Source organism: Xenopus laevis, chromosome 5L (assembly GCF_017654675.1).
Source record: "Xenopus laevis strain J_2021 chromosome 5L, Xenopus_laevis_v10.1, whole genome shotgun sequence".
NCBI classification, from domain to species: Eukaryota; Metazoa; Chordata; class Amphibia; order Anura; family Pipidae; genus Xenopus; species Xenopus laevis.
Window position 1 is genome coordinate 118,896,575 of NC_054379.1, and position 27,772 is coordinate 118,924,346.

The window sequence follows — 27,772 nt, forward strand, 5'->3', positions numbered from 1 at the left end:
CTAAGGACCTTCTCTAACAGTACATGAAGCAGCTGTAATGGATAAATACAAGAGATAGTAACTAGTCCGCTCACATATGAAAAAGCAAAATCAGAGGCACAGTGACCCCCTCACTCCATACAAATATCCAGTGACACAGCAACTGGCCCAAAGTCTAGAGTAGAGATTAGAGCCTGTACTAAACCTACATTACAAGTTGTCAGCCACGGGGATTAAAAATTGCAGGTCCTGTCAAATGTTCGCTGACTGCCAGTAGAATCCATTAGCGCTTCTGTCTGTTTGAATGTACCGCTCAATAATGACTAATGCGCAATGGAGCGGTCACATGGTATAACCACATGACCGTGACGTCACGGAGAGCCCTTCCGATTATAGAAACTAGCGACTGCCCACCTCCCATACCTAACCAAGTCCAAAAAAAAAGCGAGCACGCTTATCCAGTCAAACCCGGATATGACGCATGCGCCAACATAAACCACGCCTTTCCGACAACCAGTACGTCACGCAGCGTCATTGGTGATATAAAATCCGCCTGTTGAAAACGCTGCTTCCTTTCTGAAGCCTGTACGTGGGAGTTATGGCGCCGGTTAGTATCGTGGCCGCGTGTATGGGTTCTGCCGCTTGTCTCCATGCGCTTCGTTGCTTTCACATTAAAGCTTTGAGTAGGCTGGCTCACAGTACTGCTGCCATAGAGTTGCAATCCGACGCACAGAAACAGCTGCTTTAGGTTTCTTCTGTTTCAGTTCATAGTTCCCCACAATACGTGCCATGTCCGTGGGCAAATACTTTACGCAAATACTTGTAGCGCTGTGTTGTCCCGTTTCCTGGATAGTCTCTAATGGGAGTGTGACATTGTGCACAGTTTTTATTCCGCAGCTCTTCAATTTGCATTTTAAGTTATCTGGTAACTAGGGTCCCAATTCCCCTAGCAACCATGCAGTGATTTGAATAATAGACTGGAATATGTATATGGAGAAGCCTGAATAGAGTAATAAAACATAGCTATAACAATTAATTTGTAGCCTTAGAGTATTTGCTTTTTAGAAGGGGTCAGTGATGTCCTTTTTGAAAGCTGCAAAGAGTCAGAAGAAAAAGGCAAATAACTGTGAAACTATAAATAAAAAATGGAAATAAATTGAAAAATCGCCTTGAATTGGCCATTCTATAACATACTAAAGAGGTGAACCAACTCTTTAACAAAAACATCCTATTAATGCGGTTTTGATTGAATGTTAAACCTTTGTAGCTCCAAGTACTCTTTTTCTCTCTTCATGAACGAGGTGTGGGTGACAGAATCCTGTACAAAATGTGACCATGTTGCTTACTCCTGTGATCTCCCTCTTGCAGACAAAGCAGACCAAAGACAAGAAGCTAAAGAGGGCCTGGAACTTCACCCTGGATTTGACACATCCAGTGGAAGATGGTATCTTTGATTCTGTCAACTTTGTAAGTGTTAATTGTTATATCTAACATTTAGACTTGTTAAATGCCTTTGTAACAAATGATTAACTTACCGTATATTTTTTGGGAAAAGATTTACACGTAGTAAGCCAACTATCCAATATACTGAATGCACATGGGCTTAATATGTGAAAAAAATGAATGGGCTGAATATGTAAAAAAATAAGTTACCGAGCACTTTACAGACTCGGATTGTAAAATTCCTTTTTGAGCTGCTTCCCATCCCTGTGATGTGGGCTATAGTAAGACATTGCATGGGCAGTGATCAGTGTGTCCAAGCTAAAAAGGGTCCAGAACTGCTGGTTCCCATTTAATTGACTGGGGACATGGAAGCAGTGGGCAGAATACACCGCAGCCTTTATATGTTATTTTTTCACCAACCAGTTTATGGACTCCTTTTGCTTACAACTTTGTAGATTAGGCTGCATTCTAGCTTTTGCTTAAAGTGCAACCATTGTATCAACACTTTTCCTCACTGGAGGTGAGTTAAGAGTCCACACACTGGCTGTTAGAAAACATACTATTTTGGCCATAATACGCCCAGTAATGTTATGCTCCCTGCAGCAGGAGACAAGCCATGTTTATTCATTCTTCTGAGTGTTTTCTACTTCCTTTATTATGGGAACATGCTTGTATGCAATGTAAGTTTGGAGAGGACTTGACTGATCAAATGTCACTTGCATGGGCATAATGTGCAAGCTACAGTGAGAGCTCCTGGTTTGGACAGCCATTTTGGGACTATGCATGCTCATAATGAAGTCATTATGAGCATGCATAGTCCCAAAATGGCTGTCCAAACCAGCAGCTCTCACTGTACAGGCACCATAGCTTGAGTATTTTCTCACCAAAATAGTTTGGTTACAATCAGCCAGTGTAGAATGTAGCACACTATTAGTAGGGGAAACAGTTCGCTATGATTTAAATATTGGTAAAGGTCGTTTTTTGTTTTTAAAAAAAATTACTATTTGGCACTTTAGCTGTTGCCAAGCTACAACTCGGGCAGTATCTGCAACCTTTAAGATTCTGTCGTTGTATGCTGGCAGTTGTATATTTAAAACAACTGCAGTTTGACAAGTAAATGTGTATAACAGTTGCTTGTGATACGCTCTAGTTGTAAAATCAGCATACTTTGACTATAGTTCCCTTTTAGGAAGCATGTAGCTAATTTAACTTAGCTGGGGTGGTTTACATCAGTAAATAAACTTTCTTGGTTATTTGCCCAATTATTGATGCATAATTATGTTAACTGATAAAAACGGCAACATGAACACATAGAGCAGCCCTATACAATTTTTTTTTTTTTAAACATGTAAGTTGTCCGAGAGGAGTGCTGCGCTCATGTATCTGAAAAGCCACATTCTGACAAGTGAGATCTGTGAAAGTGAGGCTGATTACTTTGCTTCGGATAATAGTGCTTTAAGAGTATATACAAACCCACCTTTTAGTAGATGTGTCAGGAAATTCCTTTAGCTCACAATTGAGAGCCTTTCTGTATGCTATAGCTACACTCCCACTTTCCTTAATGTAGCCGTTCAGTGGTATGCATGTATTTTTTTTTTTTCGTTTAACAAAGGCATAAATGTGTAAATACATTGAGGCTGCTTAGTGTTTATTATCTAAAAAGAACTGGAGTCTTATCATATCAGAGCCTTCTGATCTTGTTTATTAGAGTTTGCATTTTCTGCTAGTGGTCCACTAGATATTAAAGATTAACATGGTATTTATTTCAGAATAGAAAGCCATATTATTATACAAGTGAATAGAGGACATTTTTAGTTTGCTATAGTACTCAAGTATAAACTGACCCTCTTTATAATTTGTGTGTTTGGGACATTAAAATGTAACAAACCTAATTGGGGGGGTGTAGTGGCTGTTGATGATTTGCATATTTGGCTGTGCTGTTTCATAAGCTGCTGGTAAAGTTTTACAGCAAATTTCTTACCTTGTGTTGGAACTAGGGTTCTCTTCCCTAGTTAATACCTAGGGTCTCCTTCCCTAGTGTCTATATCTTTCTGTTTTGCCAAAACAGGAACAGTTTCTGAAAGAGAAAATTAAGGTTAATGGAAAAACCGGAAACCTCGGAAACATTGTTCATATTGGACGTTTGAAAAGCAAGATTACGGTTTCATCTGAGAAAATTTTTTCTAAAAGGTATGTCTTAACTGTTCTAAAACATTACCATATATGTTGGGTTTTTATGTAGGTTCTGTGTAGTCATTTAGTTGCCTATTTGCAGCCCATGACCAGAATTGCTAAGGCTATTGGCACACAGGCTGTTTTCAGCCTGTGTAATTTTGCGGCTGGAGAGAAGCAGATCTGCTCGTTGCCCCTGCTTCATTGATTTGAATTTGATCAGCCTGTGTGCATTCACACACATGCTGTGGTCAACCCAAAACCTTCGCTTCTCTCTGAGCACACAGGCTGATCAAATTCAAATCAATTGAGCAGGGGCACTGAGCAGATCTGCTTCTCTCAGCCTGCAAAAATATGCAAACAGCCACTGATAACAGCCTGTGTGCCCATAGCCTTAGTTGTGGGTGTATACAGTGTGCTGTCAGTGAGTCTAACGAAGTCTTAATCTGCACCAAATCTAGTAACCCATAGCAAGCAGTATTGGTTGTTGTGGGTTACGGACATGATGCAAACTTCATGAATTACATTACCCACTTAATGTAATCTTGGTAATTACAGGCAGACTGCTTAGACCTAGGAAAATTGTAGACCTAAATTCAACTAAATATTGTGACTGTATGCTTGATTGATAACTTAAGGCAGGGGTGCCCAAATGCTTGATAAGGTTCTATTTGTAGTTCTAGAGCAGAACACTGTCTATAAACAACTTCAGAAAAATAATTTCTATTTATGTTAAATGTTTGTTTTACTGAAGTTGTTTTATGATTAATTTTAACAGACCTGCAATGTTCAGGTATAGTTTACCTTTAAGAAGTTGCCTTATCATAATTCATGCTAGAATAGTGATTTTAATTGCATAAAATGTATTGATATAAGAGAATCTGATTTATTTGGCCTTGATAGCCAGCACTAACATTTTAGCATTGATTGTTGATCTGCTTCTGTGACTATAGAGAATAGAGAAATGTATTGTGAATTTGCTTGTTGGTATGTTTCCATTTGTTCATAAACAAGACTCAGTTGAAGGCTGGCCATTTTACTACTGGCTTTTTCTTTATTTTAGGTACCTAAAATACCTGACAAAGAAATATCTCAAGAAAAACAACTTGCGTGACTGGCTGCGGGTAGTTGCATCTGACAAAGCAACCTATGAGCTCAGATACTTCCAGATCAGCCAGGATGATGAATCAGAATCTGAAGAATGATTTGTTTAATAAACATCATTGTTGTTGGTCTGACTGCTGTCTGGTCTTTTAATGCAGCCCTTCCTCTACAAAACAAATACACTTTAGTAGGATTTTATTGCTTTTTTTGTAGTTTTGGTCATTAAAATGAAAAGGTATCCCTTTAAAAGAACAGTTCAGTGTAAAAATACACAGCTAAATAGCTAGCCTGTGCAAAACTAAAAATGTTTCTAATAGTTAGCCAAAAAATGTAATCTTTAAAGGCTGGAAAGTGGAAACCAAGTGAGCTGAAAAGCAGGAAGTAATGTTCTGGCTATTATGTTAGACATCAAGTAGCTCCAGCCTTTATACATTATTTTTGGCTAACTATTAGAAACATTTTTTATTTTGCACAGCCTATCTATTTACCCAGTTTTTATTTGTATACTGAGAAATTCCTTTAAGAAGCAAACTGTTGCACTGGCTATATTTTTATAAAACAAAGCATGCTTGTCATTTATGCATAGCCATACTTGGGCAGATCCCACATGGGTATCTGTTAATAGATTCATAGCATGGCAACCTTTCATTTGTTCTGGCCAACAGCCTAATCTGAATAGCTGGAAGTCAAATGCATTGGCTGGTAGAAGGGCATATATTTAGCTTTCAGATCTGCCCTTTCAATGAACTCTATCCATAGAACACAAGGGGGGTCATTTATAAACACTGGGCAAATTTCCCCATGGGCAGTAACCCATGGCAACCAATCAGATCGCTGCATTCATTGTTCTACTTGCAGCTGGCTTTGAAAAGCTAATCAGTGATTGGTTGCTATAGGTAACTGCCCATGGGCAAATTTGCCCAGTGCTGATAAATGAGCCCCAGGTTCTGTAGGAATCTCTGGGCCACCAGCCATGTTTCCAAAAAGTTTCAAAGTTTTTGTAAATTTTTTTTAGTATGTGGCCAGCTTTACAATAATCACATCTCAGACTTGGAATGAACCCTGAGGCAGATCAAGACTAGTTTATTCTAGGAATGCACTAAATACACTATTGTAGCATTCGGTTGAATACCGAATCTGAGTTGCATATATAAATTGGCAAAAAGAACTGTGCATGCAGTGAGCTGTTAAAAAAAAAAAAATAATAATTTGTGTGAAGAAAAGTCTTTTTTTTTTTTTTTTTTTTTTTGATCTGGTTCAGCAAGGAGCATATGGATTCAGTGCATCCCTAGTATAGTCTCTCAAAAATGGTTATAGAAATCTATACTTAACTGGTTTAATGGCAATGTATATAAGCTTTGTTTCAATACATGGTATCACTTTCCTTCTGTATTGTATATGAATGAGCATGTCATCTTCTCAACCAAAACACTTTTTCCTATCCGAAATTGTTGCATGGAACCTGACTGGTATGTCTTATATAAAAAGGTACAAGATACAATAAAGGGCATATATAAAAGTCATTATAGAGCATAATTATCAAACTCTAAATGCCAAACCATTGACAAAATGTAACTTGCTCTTCTGTAGTCCCTTGTAAATGTTCCCCTTTTTTTTTTTTTTTTGGGAGCAATAGGCAAAGGGAAAAATAAAACATTAATTTGAGTAATCTTGTTCCAGACCAAATGTGGAACTCGTGCTCAGGTCTATTCCCCAGATGACCTTAAAGGGCAGGTAAAGTCTAAAATAGAATAAGGCTTGCAATACTGTATTTTGTGTACTAAAACTTGCTGCTCTGCAAGCCTAATCAAACAAATGATTTAAGCTTTCAAAGTTGGCCACAGGGAGCTGTCATCTTGTAACTTTGTTAAACATGTTTGCAAGACCAAGACATGCTCAGTGTGGTCTGAGCTGCTTAGGGATCGTTGTATCAAATCAGTACAAGTCAATTAATATATGTATATATGTGCAGGGTGGCACACTGCTTTAGCTAATGAGTACCCAGGTGCATGGAAAAACCATGTATGCAACATTCAAAAAGACCAGCAACACTGGGAATTTTGGTGAAACAAGTCAAAAGTTTGCATTCAAAAGTGCATATACAGCCTGCTTGAAAAAATTTAGTTTTTTCTTTTTACTAAAATCAGATTTTTCATTGAAGAAAAAAAAATAAATTAATTTATTCCAGTGGATGCAAAAAGGCTGAATCCAAAAAATCTGGCATCTCAGACCTGTTGAGGTTGCTTATAACCCAATGGGAGAAGTCCCAAGATCTGCCATGGGTTTCGCACAAAAATCCAAAGATGTGATTTTAAGGGAAAAATTTCTACGATTTGAATTTTCGTACGATTTTCATAATTTTTTTCCGGCAATGAAATTTTATGGGAAAATGTATTGATAAATAAGGGGAAATAACCCGTGCGGATTTGGTCGGAGTATATTTCAGAAAATGATGAGAAATTTGGATTGATAAATAACCCCCTAGATTTGATTACCCCCTCTTGAACTCTATGAAGGCAATCTGTTCAAATATAGTGTAGTATATCTGGAGAGGAATGATTTCATGGGTGTGGGGAAACTACAGCAGTGCCATTTCCCAAAGATTTTACAAGAATATTTGCCACATAATGGCAAAATTAAAATTCAAAGAATACCCATGGCCATGGACGTTGGGGTAACCACCACTCCAGCTGCAGGTGCTAGTTGGTAACTGGAAACATTTAATCAATTTTGTCAACAAAATAACTTTTCTAATATTTTACCATTAGAGGGAGCTATGGCATCTTTTTTGGAAATAGTTTTGTGTTCTGCATTTATAAATGAATACATAAAATGAGCCAAAATTTTTTTTTAGCTAAATGACTGTGGAAACCTTTAAGAAAAATGTACATTTTCAGCCAATTGAAAGAAAAAACTACACTAAAATTAGTTTTCTAAAATCACACATCTTCTCTAAGGTAACATCTACATGTGATGATATACTTCTGCTGTATATTAGGAAAAACAAAATCACACTGATTCGTGCAATAAGCTGCAGTCACTACATTCATTTGGAGAAATCAGTGATAACATTTTGGGGAGGGGGGGGGGCTGCTACTAGATTGCCGCTTTCATTGTTTCAGTGCTGATGACTGGCATGTGCACATGCTTGATAGTGATCTTGTCTAAGACTGCCCGGATTTATATGAACCAATGAATGTTATAGTGCATACCTCTTGTACTTTGTAACTTCCATCATTACCCATCTGTTTACTAGTGGCATCAGAGAACATTTCCATCACGTTTCCTTAGATATTGTTTTACTGAACTGGAGAGAATGGTCTGCTGTTCTAAATGTCTGTCAGCTGTATATAATGTAGCAATTTCTGTTGATCTGTCAAAAAACACATTTCATATTTGGTGTCATCAGTATAAATTACTATTGCCTGTGTTTAGTACCAATAGTGTATTTGAATTATTAATTAATCCTCTCCCTTTAAGCTGTCATCAAAACACTCCCACTGCTTCATTATTTGACTCTGGGAATTAATCTACACTCACACACATCCGCTGAAAATGTCTAAACAATCTTTACTTAGATCTTAGCTTGGCTACTTTTTGAGTAATTTTTTTGCTAGAGCAAAAAATCCATTGTCCTCAATCTGTAGTACATCAATTTCTGAGTTGGAGACAGCACTGCAAAGGCAGCCGTATGTGATTAGTCATTTACAAGTGCATGAGACCCAGCAGATAAAATATTACTAAAAGTTAGCTGCTGAAATGGCCCTATGGCATAAACCAGTTTAAAAAGCAACAAAATAAACAAAGCCCATCAAAGATCAAATAATCCTTTTACCTGTAGATAATACATTCCTTTATTAAGTATAAAATGACCTAAAAGTCTGAAATGACCCAAAATGTAAATTGGGTATCTGGTGCTGCTAGCAGTGCATGGGTGATGGGCAAATAAATTTGTCAAGCGCCAACTTGCAGTGAATTTTCGTGTTTCGCCGCTGGCGAATAAACATGCAAAACTGCGGCAAAAATTTGGCATGTCAAAAAAAGATCAAACATTTGCCCGTGCGTCAGAATAGTCACACGCATAAAAACTGTTGCACGTCAAAATTATTTGGACACCCACTGACTTTAATGCGGGTGCCAAAATTGACATGGGTGTCAAGATTTGGCTAACTTTTCTGGGAAATTCGCAAATTTTTCAGCGAAGCCAAATGGGACAAATTCGCCCATCACTAGTGCTTATCCAACAAAGGATATGGCATCAAAAAAACCAAATCCTTATTCAAATATATGCCAATGTCTTATACCATCATGACTTCTGGTATCACTATCAAGCCCCCCCAGCTGCTACCTCATACTTTGAATTAAAAAGTTGGATGCGCATATTTGCAGTCATTTGAGTATCAACAAACATCCAGCGTCAGAAGGTGAGCACCAAAAAAACAATTGATTTTATATTTATGCCACAAGAGTTCCTACAGCCCCAGTTCATCTGATAAGGTACCAAATCTTACCCTGGGCTCTCACCTGTCAGTCCCACATCAGCAGAAAGGGGCAATAAATAAAGATACCTCCACATCAACACAAACCATTATATGTTTTGAAATGAACCAATAAATGTACAGTATTTCTTTGGTTGTAATATTGGTGTGTAGGCAGCCATTTCAGGTTGTTTAGCCTGGTCATGTGCTTTCAGAAACAACCAGCACGTCACAACGGAACAGCTTTGAGATAAATTATTGTTACTTCTGCTCAATTTAACTGAAGGTGTTGCAACCTGGGTTAGCAGGACTTGGATTTTTACTAGTGAATGCTATTCTCATGTCTATCACTAGGTGGGGCATGGGAGCATTTTTAACAATGCAGGTGTCTGGTTACCTTCCCTTTGTTCTTCTTATGGACTGCTGTGGGGGGAAAGGAAGGGGGGGTGATATCACTCTAACTTGCATTGCAGCAGTACAGAGCGACTGCTGTTTATCAGAGTACAAGTCACAGGACTGGGGGCATCTGGGAAAATGACATGTCAAAGATTTCAAAATTAAAAAGACATTTTTTTTTGCTCTTTTGAAAAACACATTTCAATGCAAGATTGTGCTGGAGGAGAACTATTAAGTGATGCATTTTGTAAAAAACATACTTTCCCATGACAGAATCCTTGGTCCTCAGTAAATTTGTCTTTCAGTCTCAAGCACAGGGCTGACATTTAGTAAAATGTAAGATTAAAACTAACCACAAAAAAAACCAGAAAAACTTTGTAGTCATTCCTAGGATTTTTTTTAGAAGTTTATTTATCAAACAGTGAACTCTAACTTTCACCCATTGGTAAATAAACTTCTAAAAATCCCAATATGATGGAGCTGTAATCTCTGCCCCTAAGTGCAAGGAGATTGCAGATTTCTCCAGCTGCTTTGGAAATTGTAGGGGATCATAGTTGGTATAAGTGAAGAATAGTCATAATTAAATGGAAACCTGTAAAATCTGTAGAATTATTTTTAGTTACTTTCAGATATCACAGCTTCTGTTACTTGCGATGCTTTGAAAGCACATCTAGCCTACAATTTACAATCATGGCACATTACGATCACTATCACTCACATTGCACATTGTCTAAGAACGGGCAGTTTCTGCTTAATTATCCTGCTTTGAAATTCTATTTTTAGAACAGTGAAATCTGCAAGAATTTCACTTTTTAAAATGTATTCATTAGCATTTTGTAAGCTGAATAGTTTGGTACATATTTTTTTTCTGTGATTAATTCAGTTTATTCCAAAGGATTTAAATGAAATGCTGCTAGCATACCGACATGTTTTCCTACACAGTATCCTAGACAAAACTATGTCATTACTTTATTTAACCAGGGCTAAATCTTAAAGTATTTTGAATGTTATATCAGGAGTTTCTTAGCAATGTATGTTGTTTGTACTCATATGCAGAGATGGCTCCAAAAACATGAGAAAGTGAACTTTACTTGTCAGTAAGTCAGGAGTGATCCTGGCCCCTCCGCCGCCCGAGGCAGCAGCAGTTTCTGCCGCCCCCCTCCCCCGTGCGCTTACCTTTTTGCGCCTGAGGGGGTCCGGGGGGTCCACCAGGGCAGCAGAGAGGGCCAGTGCACTAGTGCAGAGAGCCTAACTGCGCTCTCTGCGCTAGAAGAGCCAGATTTCCGGTTTGAATACCGGAAATTCGTCTCTTAAAGTACCAGGTGGGCATTTTTGCCACCCCTGGTACCTAGTGGGGTGCTGCTGCCTGAGGCGACGGTCTCAACTTGCCTCATTGGCGAAGCGCCCCTGCAGTCAGTAATAGAACTTATTTCGAATATCAAGCCTTAACCCATTTTCCATATTCATAATGGCATTTGGAATCTGGTTGAGCTGTGGGGAGGGTTGCATAAATGGCAGGTGTAGTGGCTACACTTTTATTGATGATCAGAACCACACAACCCACTGACACTTTTATTACTAGCTTCTTGGCATTATACCCCAGGTTGTAGGGTTGTCTAATTTTGTACCAATTTGAACCACGGAGTTTATAAAGATTTTATTACTAGATGGCTGGCCACAGAACACATTTCAAGCACTTATATGTCACAGTTAAAATCACATATACTTTATATAATTTAAATACTTTAAACTCTGCTTTTGTGTTGTTTCTGTGTTGTATTTCTTATCAAAACACAAACAGGGCCCTGTTATTAAAACCAAAAATAAAATGCTTTGCAATTATGTCACATCATGTTTAGTATTTAAGCTCCTTGGTTGCCATATATTCAATTTCATAACCTACCTGGACTCCTTTTTTTATTTTATTTTTTTTAGATGGATCTTCAATGTCATCATCTTCAACATATTTATATAGCGGCAGCAACTTACACAGCACATTATAATATTATAAGATGGGGTCTTACAACAAACAAGGGTTATGAAATGAATGAAACACTTCCCTCCCACAACATGGATCTTTCCTGCACCTGTAGCCTTTATTATATCACTGTATGTTTCATTAAATACCGTGCATGTCCTCTACTGTACAAAAGGGTTATGGGACTCCTATGCCTTAGACATAGAGGAGGGGCAGGCAATTACTTTTACTTTCCATTTAGCACTTTGTACATGTCACTGCACTCCCCACATTCCCCCTTCCTCCTCACCATCTAATTCTGTAGCCAGTGCATGGGCATCAGGTCCCCTATTCTGGCACATGAACAAGATTTTGGCATGATGCAAAGCGTGAAGCCTGAAGTATACAAATTTTAAATAATTTAGGTGACGTTTATTTTGCTTGACAAACACAATACAACATAATGTGGAATTATTTCTTAGGACGACAGTTCCCTTTTAATTATTATTAACATGTATTTATATAGCGCCAACATATTGCGTAGCACTGATGCTTTATTCCCCCCATATTTTCCTGCTTTACTTTGCAGAAAAGCACCAGTAGCCATTATTTGCAGTGAGCATTGACTAGATGGCTAATAAGTGGCAGTATAATTGTGTATGACCAACCTAAACACTGAAAATACTCTAAGGGGCACATTTATCAATTAGAATATCAAATTCGAAGGATTTAGCGAAAATCCTTCGATCGATCGAAGTAAAAATCATTTGATCGACCAATAAAATCCTTACAATCGAACAATTCGAACGAGTTTAAGTGATCAATCGATTTTTCTTTGATCAAAAAAATGTTAGAAAAGTGCTGGGGAAGGTCCCCATAGGCTAACATTGTACCTCAGTAGGTTTAAAGCGGCGAAGTATGAAGTCAAAGTATTTTTTAAAGAGACAGTACTTCGACTATCGAATGGTCGAATAGTCAAACGATTTTTACTTCGAATCGTTCGAATCATTCGATTCGATTGAATTTGACCCATTCAATGGTCGAAGTACCCAAAAAAATACTTCGAGATTCGGATTTTATATCATTTGAATTCTTCACTCGAGCCAGGTCTGGACTGAGAATTAAAATAGGCCCTGACAATTCAGGTACACAGAGGCCCACTCAGCCCACACAGAGGCCCAAACAGCCCCCACCAGCCCACTAGATACTGACTTTCTATGGCACATTATAGCAGCCCCTCTGGCATTTGCCAGAACCCACAGATTGCCAGTCCGGGCCTGACTCGAGCTTAGTAAATATGCCCCCTAATAGTCTTATGTGACATATGCAGGGCAACTGCAGCTGGTGAAACAGTGGCTGTCTTGTTGATCAGTGTTTACCATGTATTGCGCAATGTTACTGCCCTTTAGGATGGGTTGGGATTATACTCACCCGGAATATTAATATTCTTACTAAAGAGAAAATCAGTATGGCAATTCTTATTTCTATGCATAAAGTCATGAAAACAAAGTTGGAATGTTGTATAAGGAGGGCACAATATACAATGACAGCGCATAGGTGGCCCACCTCATATTGTTGGCAGGCTAGTTGCTAAAAGACTCTAATCATTTAGATCAATGTTATCGTTTCAACTGAAACTACCTTCCTCTCTGTGATTATTACTTCTTTTCCCTATTTATAACATTGGCATGAAGTATAATTATTTTTATAAGGAGGGTAACTTAAACTCTCACCTTGCATAGGGACAGGTTGATCCATTGATTGAATGCAAACCTAGTGATACCCTCCAATGTCTGTTGACCAGTGCAGAGAGCTTGTGTGCTCTTATATACTGCTAATGGCCAAAGAAACGGATCAGTGTACTGCAGATTCTACTCATCCTTCTTAACATAATTTTTTATTGCTAAAAAAGGCATTTTTTTCAAGCATTCATATTAGTGCCAATAGCGGGTCTGGGCTGGCGAGGCCCACAAGGGCTGGGGGTCCCCAGGTTTTTTCCTGGTGTCCCATTGGCCCAGTCCGACACTGACTGAGCAGCATTGTTGGTTTAGGAATTATAAATTATATTAAAACTTGTGTTTTATACAAGACAGATAAAAATCTCTTTCTCTGAAGTTATCCCAAATGATTCTCATTAAGGTGTAATCTTGCAGTGAAACCTTTCACTATCAGATGCTTGCTGGATGCAGAGTAAATATGTATTTTCTATGGAAGTACAAACTTTAAGCTTTGCCTTGATTCTGAGGAATGTTTCTTGAGTAAATAATGAAATACATAATTATTATAAGTATGGAAAAATTAATAAATTAACACTTATCAATATGAACTTTGTAATATTAATATTTATAGCACACCAGCTATGAAATATAGAAATAACATTTCTCACCATTGCCACCAAACACAGAAGTCAGAGACACACAGATAGTTTGCTTCTATGTGCACAGTGACACCACAGCTCAATAGATTGAGGCTGATTTACAAAAATAGGCATCAAATTGTACTACTTCATAGCAACCAGTCAGATCTTTGCTTTTCATTTTATGACTGGCAGTAAACCAAATTTCTAATTGGTTGCGCCTAATTTCTGATTGGTTGCACCTAATTTCTGATTGGTTGCACCTAATTTCTAATTGGTTGCACCTATGCAGTTTAGCGACTATGGTAGTAAATGAGACCTGCCAGGTAAATGAGGCTGCATGGTGAAAAATAAAGGCACTAAACTACTACTAACTACTCTTTTTTTCTCCATTTCTAAATGAGTCACCAGATCTGCAGTCAGTCTGGCTGTATGCATAGTGGAATCATGGGAAACTATGCAAACAAATTTTGATTTGGCCTGAAAGGTGTTCAGAATGCCCCCAAAATGTTTGCATACAGTTTCAAATGGATTTAACCTACAGTTTAATCTATTTCTTGATTTGAGTATTGCCCTTTTCTTTTTCAACTTTCTGCTGGGAAGTTTCATACATATGGGAGGCATTAGAAATCAGGATTTTCTTTCTAAATTGCCTTAATTTCATCCAACCAGTTTATAAAATGATTGCTCCAAATAATGTGTTTGTTAGCCAGCTTGCTCATAAATGAATTGTTCAGTCATCTGACTCAATATGGCCATCAGTTTGCCTGTATGCCAACATGTTTACTTCTATAGAATGAGCTTTCAGTATCTCTGCTAATAGATACATAGTAGGCTAGGATTTATAGATAAATTGCTCCTATGTAAAGAGCAGGCACAGATGGTTGTTATAAACTGCTCATTATCTTTGCACAGTGGCTTACAACAAATGACTCATTATTATGGCAGAATAGACTGTAATCAATTATTCATTATGATGGCACAGCTTGCTCATTTTAGGGGTTTATAAACTTGTAATAAATGAAAAACCATTTACCAGTTACCATTTGTGCTCCATATGTCATCAAATTACTGGCACACAGTCACCCTCGAGTCCCAAATACTAAAGCATCTACAGGTACCTGAATTTTACATGCTCATGCTCATACAGATAAGCACAGAAATCCTAGTAGCTATCCTCCATGTTTCTGCAGAGACAAGATCATTGGTGCCACTGGTTGGTGTGTATATATAAAAAGGCATTTCAGCAAGTCAAAATGAAAGGGCTCACTGCGGATTTTGTAATTAAAGGGAGCCACTGCAAATATAGCATGCATGTACAACACTAGGCAGAATATGTAGACAGGTACAGTTTTGAAAAAAAGTGCAATTGTTATGCTTGTGTTGCATTCTACTAACTATAATGGAAGCAATTCACAACCAACATATTTGCACAAAATGTACTATTATTCTAACACTGAGGCTGCATTCATGCCAGGACGTAATGGGTTTAATTTAAAGGAGAACTAAACCCTAAAAATGAATATGGCTACAAATGCCATTTTATATACTGAACTTTTTGCACCAACCTAAAGTTTCAGCTTCTCAATATTATCAATGATTCAGGACTTCAAACCTGTCACGGGGGGTCACCATCTTGGAAAGTGTCTACGTCACTCACATGCTCAGTGGGCTCTGAGCAGCTAAGCTTAGGGGTCGTCGCAAATTATCAAGCAGAAAATTAGGTTTGTCTGTAATATAAGCTGATGCTACAATTCTGCTATTCAATTCTCATGCTAGTTGCACTGGTTTCTTTGCTGCCATGTAATAATTATCTGTATTTATTACTAATCAGCCTTATATTGTGACATTTCTATTCTATGTGTACTGTATATTGTGAGCCAGTTCCTAAGCTCAGTAAGTGACAGCAGCACAAAGCATGTGCAGTGAATCAGCAGAAAAGAAGATGGGGAGCTACTGGGGCATCTTCAGAGACACGGATCTTCCCTGCTAAAGGGCTATGGTTACCTTTGGCTGGAACAGAACCCCAAAATATAATGTACAACATTTCTGTCCTACTTCTTTGGTTAAGCTTTAATTCTCCTTTAGTTTACTCTTAGTGGGAACAGTGGTTTATCAGTAATTTGCAGATATATTTTATACTTTGTACCTAAAAGGAAAACGTAACCCCCAAAATGAATACTTAAGCAACAGATAGTTTTATCAAATTAAGTGACATATTAAAGAATCTTACCAAGCTGGAATATATATTTAAGTAAATATTGCCCTTTTACAACTCTTGCCTTGAACCACCATTTTGTAATGGTCTGTGTGCTGCCTCAGAGATCACCTGAACAGAAACACTACAACTCTACGGGGCACATTTACTTAAGGCCACATTTACTAAGGGCACATTTACTAAGGTTCGAGTGAATTTTCAAAGTTAAAAAAGTTCGAATTTCAAAGTTCGAATAGGCCATATCCGACTTCGATTCGAACGGTTCGAAGTAAAAATCGTTTGACTATTCAACCATTCGATAATCAAAGTACTGTCTCTTTAAAAAAACTTTGACTTCAATACTTCACCAAATTAAACCTGCCGAAGTGCTATGTTAGCATATGGGGACCTTCTAGAGCAGTGATCCCCAACCAGTAGCTCGTGAGCAACATGTTGCTCTCCAACCCCTTGGATGTTGCTCCCAGTGGCCTCAAAGCAGGAGCTTGTTTTCGAATTCCAGGATTGGAGACAAGTTTTGGTTGTATAAAAACCAGGTGCACTGCCAAACAGAGCCTAAATTTAGGTTGACAACGCAAATCGGGGTTACCAAATGTCCAATCACAGCACTTATTTGGCACCCCAAGAACATTTTTCATGCTAGTGTTGCTCCCCAACTCCTTTTACTTCTGAATGTTGCTCATGGGTTCAAAAGGTTGGGCATCCCTGTTCTAGAGCATTTTTCTAAGTTTTTGGCATTCGAAGGAAAATCGTACGATTCGAAGTACGATCGTAAAATGCTAAAAGTCCTACAAATTCAAATTCGAAATTTGTAGGATTCAGTTTGATGGTCGAATTTCGAAGTATTTTACACTTCGAAATTCGACCCTTGATAAATCTGCCCCTAAGGGTCAAATTTCGAAGTTAAAAAACTTCGAAATTCGACCATCGAATTTGATACTTTGATAGTCTAAGTATTTTTTTGAGTGAAAACGGCCGTTTTCAGTTGTAAAAATCGTTCGATCGATTAAATTGTTCGAATCAAACGATTCGAACGATTTTACAAAAAAATACTTTGACTACTCAAAACTTAGCCAAACAGTCAGAAAGGTTATAGGAGGTCCCCCATAGGCTAAACAGCAATTCGGCAGGTTTAAAGTGGACCCGTCACCCAGACATAAAAATCTGTATAATAAAAGTCCTTCTTAAATTAAATATGAAATCCAATTTCTTTTTTTTTTATTAAAGCATTCATAGCTGTTGTAAACTCAAAAACTCAAAAAAAATATCAGCTGTCAATTAAGTATTGCCTACCCCGCCTCTATGCCTAGGCACAGCGGCGGGGCAAGAAATTAATTTCACTTTCCATTCAGCACTTCCTAGATTTCACCGCTCTCCCTACATTTCCCCAGCTCTCTTAACGATTAAATTGTGTAACCAGTGCATGTGGATGGACATTGGGTCCCTGTCCCCTGGTGCACAAACAAGATTCTGAGATGATAAAAGGCTTTCTTTAATAACAGTGTCCACAAAATGGCTCCTTCCTGGTTGCTATAATTATGAATTCCCAGACTGATGGAAACAATATTCAAATAATTTATACAGTGTAATTAAAGTTCATTTTGCTTGACTAACATGATAAAATAGGATTTGGATAATTTTGTTTGGGTGACGGGTCCCCTTTAAGGTGGCGAAGTGTCGATGTTGAAGTTTTTTTAAAGAGACAGTACTTCGGTTTTCGAAGTCAAATATTTTCTAGGTATAAGGGAACCCCTGTGATTGTGTAAAGTTAAGGGTGTACCTACTCTCGCTTTCTTTTTCTAGAGGTGCTGTTAAATAGTAGCATAGCCTAGCTGTTCCTATGCCATGATGAAAACTCAAGACTGCCTGATAGAAGCTGAGGAAAGTTCAAGAAAGGGTTACATGCAAAAGGCCTAAGCAGGGTCTTTAAAAAAATGGAATATAACAAAATGAGGCTATGTATTATTTAGTTCTGGTTTGGAGTGTAAGGCTAACATTAAAGGATTGTGCATTTGTTGAAGATTTATCTGCCCATGACCTGCTAAACTGAGAATGACCTGCATGCAAGAGAGGAATGACTGAACTGGATTTAGGAAAATAATCTGTAACGGACCTTATGTTTGGACAGGTGTTTTCAGTTTCGTACATGAAATAGAAACCACCTCTTTTTGCTTCTTGTACATTCTCTGTTATTCCCATTATGTAACACTCATCTACATAAGCTCTGTTTTGCAAAATAGACCTCACTTGATGATTTGTGAACCAATGAAATGTGAGCCCTCTGAGACTAGCAAATATATATATATATATATATATATATATATATATAATAATGAAGCTTTTCATATTGGGTCACTATTGTTTCATGTGCCTTTTCTTAGAATTTATAGCAGGCAAAGCTGAGGAACAGCTCTCCAGATGCATAACATAGACATTATTGCGGTAAGTTAACACTAAAATAAGAATGTGACTGGATTGGATATTTTCAACCATCCTTTTTCATTGAACCCATGAGATGAGTGCATAAAAACGGCATTGGGACTATTTATCAAGGTGTAGCTAACAGTATTAACAATCTCATTCTCCACATTTTGTAATTAAAAGACGTCTAGAAAGTGGAGCAAAATATTCTGTCTGTAAAAGTTCAAAATTCTAGGTGCAAAAAAAGCATGCAAGTCATTTTTTGTACCCAAAATGCTGTGGTTTTTTACAGAATTAAAGCTTAATGTGGACACAGAGACAGTAACAGCGTTGGCATGCATTCATCTTGCCTGCTTGAGTGCAAATGCAAGTCATCAAAGTGCTAGCATACTAGTTAGGCATTAGTTGCAAGGAGCATAAGTGCTTGGACCTTTGTAAATCAAATTTAAATGTACTAAATATTGTGCTTATTCAGCAACGTAACTAGAGGAGGCGGGCCCTGGCGCGGGATGCGCCGCTGCCCCCCCCCCTGCCCCCCTCCTTACGCCCGGAACCGGCGGAATTAGTGTTGCGCAAGCGTAGTTACGCCCCTGTGCTCCACACTGATATAGTTTGTTAATTAATTACGTAATTACCAACTTATCATTCTTAAGGTATATATTGGTCACTGAATATTTTGGCTACCATGGTTATAAGAAATTACTTTTGTGACCTTGACACCTTATGGGCTTATTTTTGGGGCACATTGAACAGGAGATGCAGCGACAAGGTCACTCACTTGACAGTAAATGCATGGGATCCATTATCTGGAAACCCATTATCCAGAAAGCTCTGATTTACGGGAAGGCCATCTCTCATAGACTTGATTGTAATGAAATAATTCACATTTCCAAAAATTATTTCCTTTTTCGCTGTAATAATAAAACAGTATATTCTACTTTATCCTAACTAAAATAGAATGAATCCTTTCTGGAGACAAAAACAAGCCTATTGGGTTTATTTAAATTGTTTTTTGTAGACTTATGGTATGGAGGTCCAAATTACAAAAAGATCCCTTATCTAGAAAACCCTAGGTCCAGAGGATTCTGAATAGCTGGTGCCAAACAATACTGACATATTAATTTGACTGAGAGGTACACTATGCTCAGGTGCCATATAATAATGGTGAAGGTGTTCACAGGCCATATAGCTTATAGCAACCCACTATTAATTAACTGTGATCTATCAGATGCATTTACAATATCAATAATAAATCATTACTCAGGATATGGGCTCAGGGCTTTGCTACCTTGCTGTTTGGGTGTTAACTAGTATCATAGTAACCTAAAAAAAACACTCATATTTATTATTTTTCAACTACTCTAGTCCAAGTGTGGTTGCTGTGGGTTATTGTTCTTTGGGTTGCTTTGGTTACTACATAAACTCATATATTCTAAGTACTGTGTTACTTTATGCACTGGTAACCCATAAATGTGACACATATATTACTGAATAGCAATAAATGATGTCTATTGGCAAAATGTCAGGTTGATAGTGTAGAGGCAATGTTGAAATCATTTCATCCTCTAGTCTTCATTTAGTTTTGAAATTCTGCTTTGTGAGTTAAGCCAATAAAAACATCTGCTAATTAAATATTCCGGGGGCCCTGATGAATGATCCTATGTATCCTGTTGCTGCAGATGCTTGCTATATTTCCCTAATTCAGAATGACCTTCATCATCCCTCTCTCAGTGAAACAAGATAACCGATGAGCAAGCAGTTACGCCTTGGACTGAACATATAATACATAAACTCATGGGGGTGCACTTGAGCAATACTGTGAAACTAGTGAAATAGAAAAAGTTACTCAGTCTTTGTTGGCACATTGAGGTCCTTTTAATAAGTTATGTGAATATTTTTACACTCTTTGTAAATGTCAAAATACAAATATCCAATGATTTTCTGTAATATTTCCTATATATCTCATAATTAAACCTGTGATGCCTGAACAACAGAGAGAAATTGCCATAACATTTTCTTTGACTAGGTGTTATAGCTTATTTTTTACTGTGGCAGAACTAGACACTGTAATTCATTTTCATCAGTTATGTGCCATACATTTTGTGTGGTCTGCAGGAAATTGGGAAAAACCCGGTGGGCTCTGGCCCTTGTGGGCCCTGCAGCCCCCTGTGACCCAAGCCTACTACCCCTGCTGAGAAATGAAGGCTGGGAAGGTGTTTAGAGGAGGTAAAGATCACGACTGGAGTGGGGAGTCCCAAGGCAGCAGACCTGGTGGGCCTGGATACCCCAGTGATTTTAATACTGCTACAAGTAAATAATAATAATAAAAGCAGTAAAACAGTGGTGGTCGGGATATGGATTTTCTATCTGGAAGCCGTTGAATAAACAAATGTTCATATATTAAAGAGGTGGTTCATCTTTATGGTAACTTTTAGTATGTTATAGAATGACCAATTATTAGCAACTTTTCCATTGATCTTCATTTTTATTTTCCTTCTTCTTCTCACTCTTTTCAGCTTTCAAATGGGGGTCACTGACCAACAAATGCCCTGTAAAGCTACAAATGTATTGCTACTTTGTATTACTAATTTTTCTATTCAGGTCATCTGCTACTCATATTTCAGTCTCTTATTCAAATGAATGCATGGTTGCTAGGGTTATTTGGACCCTAGAAATCAGATTGCTGAAATTGCAAACTGGAAGGCTGCTGAATAAAAAGGTACATTATTTAAAAACTACAAATAATACAAAATGAAAATCAATTGCTAATTATCTCAGAATATCACTCTCTACATCATACTAAAAGTTAAAGGAGAAGGAAAGGTTAAAACTAAGTAAGCCTTATCAGAAAGGTCCATCTAAATATACCAGTAAACGCCCAAAGTAGTGCTGCTCTGAGTCCCCTGTCAAAAGAAACATTGCATTTCTTTCCATCTATTGTGTACACATGGGCTTCTGTATCAGACTTCCTGCCTTCAGCTTAAACCTCATTGCCCTGGGCAAGAGCATGCTCAGTTTGCTCCTCTTCCCCCACCCCTCCCTTCTCTACAGTAATCTGAGCCCAGAGCAGGGAGAGACTCAGGCAGGAAGTGATGTCACACCACATTAATTCTGAAGCTCCTATTCTAAACAAACAGAGAGTTTCTAGAGCTTTTTACTCAGGTATGGTAAAACATTCTACAGAATAAATATAGCATTCTAGCTTGCACTATTGCATCTAATCTATTGGCAATAAAATGCCTCCGTAGCTTTCCTTCTCCTTTAACTCAATGGTGAACAACCCCTTTAAGTAAGGTTAGGGCACAAATGTTTTGGGGGTGGGCTAGTCCACCATTGGAATTCTTGCCGTAGGCCCACCAGAGGCTCTGATCATTAGTACATTTCCTCCATGATCTCAATCCTGAACTAAGCTCTATCAACAGTTATGACAGCTGCAGTTTATTTGTACTTTCCAGAAGCCTTTTGCACAGACTGCTGACAAATGCAAGGTCTGATCAAGATATCTGAAAGGGCTTTCCTATGCTGCTAAGGAAAAGGAAGTTACAGAATCCTGTAAGAAGAACTAAGCAGCAATCCAGAGCTGTTAATTCCCCCGAATTTTTTGGGAGTTAAGGTGGTCCTTTAGACCGATTCGGCAGTTTATCTGCACATGTGTGGCGGCTCCCGATGGGTCTTCCCAATCGATATCAGGTCAAAAAATGGCCAGATATTGATCGGTCAAGTTTGAGTTTTCGTACGATCCAGGACCGCATCAGCTAGTTGATGTGGTCCTGCGTCCTGTCAGAGCGCATTCGTAGTATTGTAATCCGATCATTTGGCCCCAAGGCATGGTCTGACGATTATTTTACCATATGATATGCCATCCACTGAGAACGATTATATGGACAGATATAACCGTATTGTTTGCTTCGTTTTCGGACGAATGTTGTTCAACAAACAAGGAGTGGTGCTACACATTATTATTATTATTATTATTATTAACATGTATTTATATAGCGCCAACATATTGCGTAGCACTGTAAAGTAAATGTGATTATACAACTAAATCACATGAATTATATACATAGAACATATGGAGTTACATACATCACAATCAACACAGGTACAAAAAGGTGAGGAAGGCCCTATGCATAGGCATACAATCTAAATGGAAGGGAGTAATACACAAGGTGTAGGAGTGGGCAAGATCGAATTAAGTGGTACTGTATGTGGTGTTGCGTTTGGTAGTTAAGCAGAGTGAGGGTAGGCTTCTCGAAAGAAGTGCGTTTTAAGAGATTTCTTGAAAGCAGAAAGGTTGGGAGAAAGTCGGACAGACCGTGGGAGAGAGTTCCAGAGGAGTGCAGCCCTTGCAAAGTCTTGAATGCGAGCATGTGAGGAGGTAATGAGAGAAGAGTTGAGTAGCAGGTCAGTAGAGGAGTGTAGTAAGCGGTTGGGTGAGTATATAGAGATGGGTTCAGAGATGTAGGGTGGGGCAAAGTTATGAAGTGCTTTGAATGTCAGGGTCATTAATTTGAATTTGATTCTGAAAGGTAACGGAAGCCAGTGTATGGATTGACAGAATGGCGAGGCAGAGGAGGAGCGGTTGCTGAGGTGTATGAGCCTCGCAGCAGTGTTCATTATGGACTGGAGAGGTGACAGTCTCTGGAGGGGAAAGCCAATTAAAAGAGAGTTACAGTAGTCTAGATGTGATATGATGAGAGAGTGAATAAGAATGTTGGCAGCATCTTGGGTGATAAATGATCGTATTTTGGATATGTTCCTTTGGTGGAAGTGACATGATTTAATAAGTGACTGGATATGAGGAGTGAATGACAGGGCAGAATCTAGGATAACTTCAATAGAATCCTACCTCCATGGGTTAAATACTGTGGTGCTCTATCTGGGAACTTTGCTGCTCTTCAGTTCCATACATGTAGCAATAACAAAGAGAAATCAGATGGCACTCACCAAGTAAAATGTGCTGAATTTTTATGATTTATTCAGATCAACCCCCTTTCAGGGGATCAACCCCCTTTCTCAAGTGCTCTTGAAGAATCTAGGATAACCCCAAGGCACCGAGCCTGGGGAGAGGGGGTGATAGTGCAATTGTTAACTATGATGGATACTTCCGGGATGTTACTGGTGTTAGTTGGAGGAAAGAGAACCATTTAAGTTTTAGAGAGGTTTAATTTAAGGTAGCGTTGCGACATCCAGGTATAGATAGCGGACAGGCAGGAGAAGACGCGAGTTAGGAGTTCTGGGTTGAGATCAGGAGATGAGAGATATATCTGAGTATCGTCAGCATAGAGGTGGTAGTGGAAACCATACCAGTTGATTCATTTGCCGAGGGAGGAAGTATAGGGAGAATAGTAATGGTCCCAGGACAGAGCCTTGAGGAACTCCAACAGAAAGAGGTAGGGGAGAAGATGATACTCCATTGTAGGAGACACTGAAGGAACGATTGGTGATGTAAGAAGAGAACCAGGACAGGGCTGTGTCACGAAGGCCAAGTGAATGGAGGGACTGGAGGAGGAGAGGGTGATCTACAGTGTCAAATGCGGCTGAGAGATGAAGCAGTATTAGTAGTGAGAAATGATTGTTGACTTTAGCGGTTAAAAGGTCATTAGTTGGTCGAGTCAGGGCAGTTTCCGTGGAGTGTTGTGGCTTAAAACCAGATTGTAGGGGGTCCAGCAGGTTATTGTCAGAGAGGAATGAGGTTAGTCGGTTGTAGACTAGGCGCTCAAGTAGTTTAAAGATGAAAAGTAGCAGAGAGATAGGTCGGAGGTTGTCAAGATTGGAGGGATCAAGAGAGGTTTTTTTCAGAATGGGGGTGACAAGAGCATGTTTTAGTTGAGAAGGAAACAGTCCAGTTGAGAGCGAAAGATTAAATAGGTGAGTTAAGGCTTTGATTAGACAAGGTTTAGTATTGTGGAGAAGTTTTGAGGGAATTGGATCAAGCGGGCAGGTGGTAAGGTGAGAAGAGGCCAAAAGCTTTGAGACTTCCTCATCAGTGACAGGGGTGAAGGAGAACAGGAGAGACTGGGGAGTGTGGAGGGAGGGTGGTGGAAGTCTAGAGGGGTTGAGTAGTGTAATGTCCCTTCTGATAGTGTAAATTTTGTTTTTGAAGTGCTCAGCAATATCTTGAGCAGAGACAGATGTGCATGGAGGGGGAGGAGAAGGGGAAAGGAGAGGAGAAAAGTTGTGCTGGTTTTTTTAGAAAGGGAGTTAATGAGTGAAGTAAAGTATGTTTGTTTGACTTGGAAGAGGCTGGTGTTATAGGAGCGCAGGGCAGATTTGTAGCTCCAAAAGTCTGATTCTGAACATGATTTGCGCCAGCGACGCTCAAGTGCACGTGAATGTCTTTGGAGCGCTTTTGTATGAGCAGTATGCCAAGGTTGAAGTGGTTTGAGTCTAGAACGTTTAGTTTTTATGCACATGCGCAGAACATTTCAGTAATGTCAGTGCAGCAAAGTGCACATGTGCAGCGTGGTTTCGGTGGCTTCGTGAGAGGTTCTGCGCATATGTGACGTAACTGTTGTGCTGACCTCACAACCTGGAAAAACATCTCCTTCATCCTTCAAGGAAAGGTGACAGCTGTGGCAATCACAAGAAAGCATCAATGTGACTTTTAATGTTTGTAAAGGTGGCCATACACGGGCAGATTTTTTACTTCCAAACGACCGATTTCAGAACGTTCTGATAATATCAGTAAGTTATCGGATAGTTGATGGTGTCTGAACGATCGTCTCGACATTATCGTTCGCAAAATTTATAGGATTTTAGTCGTTCAGGAATAAAATCTGCCAGTGAGTTTGAATTACAGACATTTGTCGTAGAACGATCATTATGTCAGGATTGTAGCACAAGCCAACAAAAATATACGGAAGGACCCGAACGTTCTTTGCTGAAAGCTTCATTTCTAACCATATGAACTATGTAAAGAAATAAATAAATTGGTGCTGACTGCAGAAATGTCACCATATAACCTCATATGTGAAAGAAAGTTTATTATGCCATAGCAAGACATAAATCCATATGTCTGCATGGAGCCGGGAAGGAGAAACTGACAATATACTACAGACAGTGACACAATGCTGGCACCACTCCGACTGTCTGATGAGGCGAAAACACTGCTACAAGTGTGAAAGTGCAGGGTATAAAAGTCTGTGTCTGAATACAGTCTGTGTCTGAGTGTTAAAAATGCATTTGCAACTTTAATCTCAGGTAATCTCTTTATAGATACCATTACTGATTTTATCAGATACACAACAATATGGACAACAATATCAAGTACACAACTACACAAAGCAGTCACAGCAGCCAGACAGATGTTGGGCAACACAAGAGGGGCTGCCATTTGTACAACTCAGACATAAAAACATTATAAACCACGTAAAAATCTCTATATATATCAAAAGCCATATGTATGCAACAGGTAATAGAAATAAAAGCAAGACCATTACTTAAAAAAAAAAAAGATTATTGAACAAGCTGCAATACAGCAAGCAACGTGCTATAGCATATTATGTTCATACACTATGTGCTTTGAAAGTTGACAAAAAAATTATTCAGCAGCAATTTTTTTTTTTTTTAGCATTCAACGCCATTAAAAGAATAAAAGATTGATTGCATTTGAAACACATGCAAAACATTTTTTTATAACTTGAAAAAAAAAGCACAAGATTTTTACTTTGGCAAAACCACAAGATTATTCACCAGCATTGGAAACTTTTTTGCATAAGTTCTCTGTCTGTGTGTAAATAGCTGGTTGTAGTGGTGTTCAAGCACAGAAAACAACCCACACATTTAGCTCTACTAGAGGTTCAGGAAGCTACATTTGCAGTTTGGTTAATGTTAACGGGGTATTCTCCCCACCAGCATGATTTGAATGAATAGGGCTTGAGCATAATTCTTATTCTTTTCATTAAGATATATCTATCATATTTGTTACTTCTTGTCCTAAACAGGGCAATTATAAAACTGATAATACTTTCATTTTCTAACTTCCTAGTTCTTCAGAGCAAATGTGGGAGGAGAATATATATTTAATCATCCATGTACCCATCCCACGTAAACACTTTTCATATGAACCTCACCCTTCTGTAAATCTGAGATACAAATTATCTTGATTTAAATGGGGGGGGGGGTAGATAGAGGGGAGGAGTAGGCACTAAGGGTAATGAAGCAAAAATCAGTTAGTGATTTATAATAATAATTAAAATATAATGTAAAATATGCAGACTACATGTTCAGTACAAGGTCAATATATAGGTCTTACTGTTCCTATAACACAATTAAAAAAGTATACATATAAATACAGTATATGAGATAAATGAGAGCAAGTATCTGTTTCTCTTAAGGGTTATTTTTGTACTTGGTTTAAGGCATCTGGTTTATTTATTCCAGTGCTGGAAGGAGCTTTGTTTGAAACTGGCCTTTCTGCTACTCATACGGTTGGAAGGAGACATGGGTTTTTCTAATTGCCAGAATCTGTTTTGCATCAAGTGTCATTATAAGATTGTGTGTTAAAGGGGTGGTTCACCTTCAGATAGATCACCAGAAATAACGACTTTTACCAATGACTTGTCGTTTTTCACCTTATGAAGCAGCTCTGGGAGGGGGTCGTCGACCCTGTAAACTCTTCTAAATGGATACATTTAGTTGATACATTTCTTATCTTTGTCCCTGCTGAGCAGAATCTCTGGGTTTCATTACAGGCAGCTGTTAGAATTGATACAATAGTTGCTAATACTCCAGAGATGCTGCTGAGAAATGTTTCAAGTAAATGCTGCAAAATTGTTTAGAGACTGCACCTGAATTACTGAGCTGCCGGACTCAAACACCAGAGACAGGAACATTCAACTTTAAACTTAGATTTTGGAAAAATAGTAAAAAAATAAATAATGGAAAGTGATGGAAAAAAGTCTTTATTTCTGGGGAACAATATAAAAACAACTGAATTGAAAAAAAGTGTTTGGAAGGTTAACAACCCCTTTAAGGATTATCTCAGTGTATAGGTTTTGTGGCAGAGAGTTTGGGGTTACACTGTGCTGCCCCTATCATAGCGGCAATCCATGTGTATCTGTAATACACAACAGCTGATCTTAATCGGCTCCATCTTAATCTATTGCCGGCCTTTCCTTCTCCTTGGCTTCTCTCTGTTGCTGCTTCTGGCCCCTAAGGAGGGGAAGGGGGTCTGTCATAAAGTTGGCTGTATATCACCTGTCTGCTCATTTTCACTTGTTTTCCTCCCAAACAATCCTCATCTTCCT

At 38.5% G+C, this 27,772-nt stretch overlaps 1 protein-coding gene across 1 annotated transcript; it reads left to right on the top strand.

Annotated features, from left to right (window-relative positions):
* Nucleotides 1–564: 564 nt before the first annotated feature.
* On the top strand, nucleotides 565–4,830 carry rpl22l1.L (ribosomal protein L22 like 1 L homeolog). The gene is given in 4 exon segments (NM_001097788.1): nucleotides 565–586; nucleotides 1,348–1,446; nucleotides 3,491–3,612; nucleotides 4,658–4,830. Coding segments are annotated over 4 exon segments (372 nt in total). The 5' UTR covers nucleotides 565–577; the 3' UTR covers nucleotides 4,800–4,830.
* Nucleotides 4,831–27,772: the final 22,942 nt, after the last annotated feature.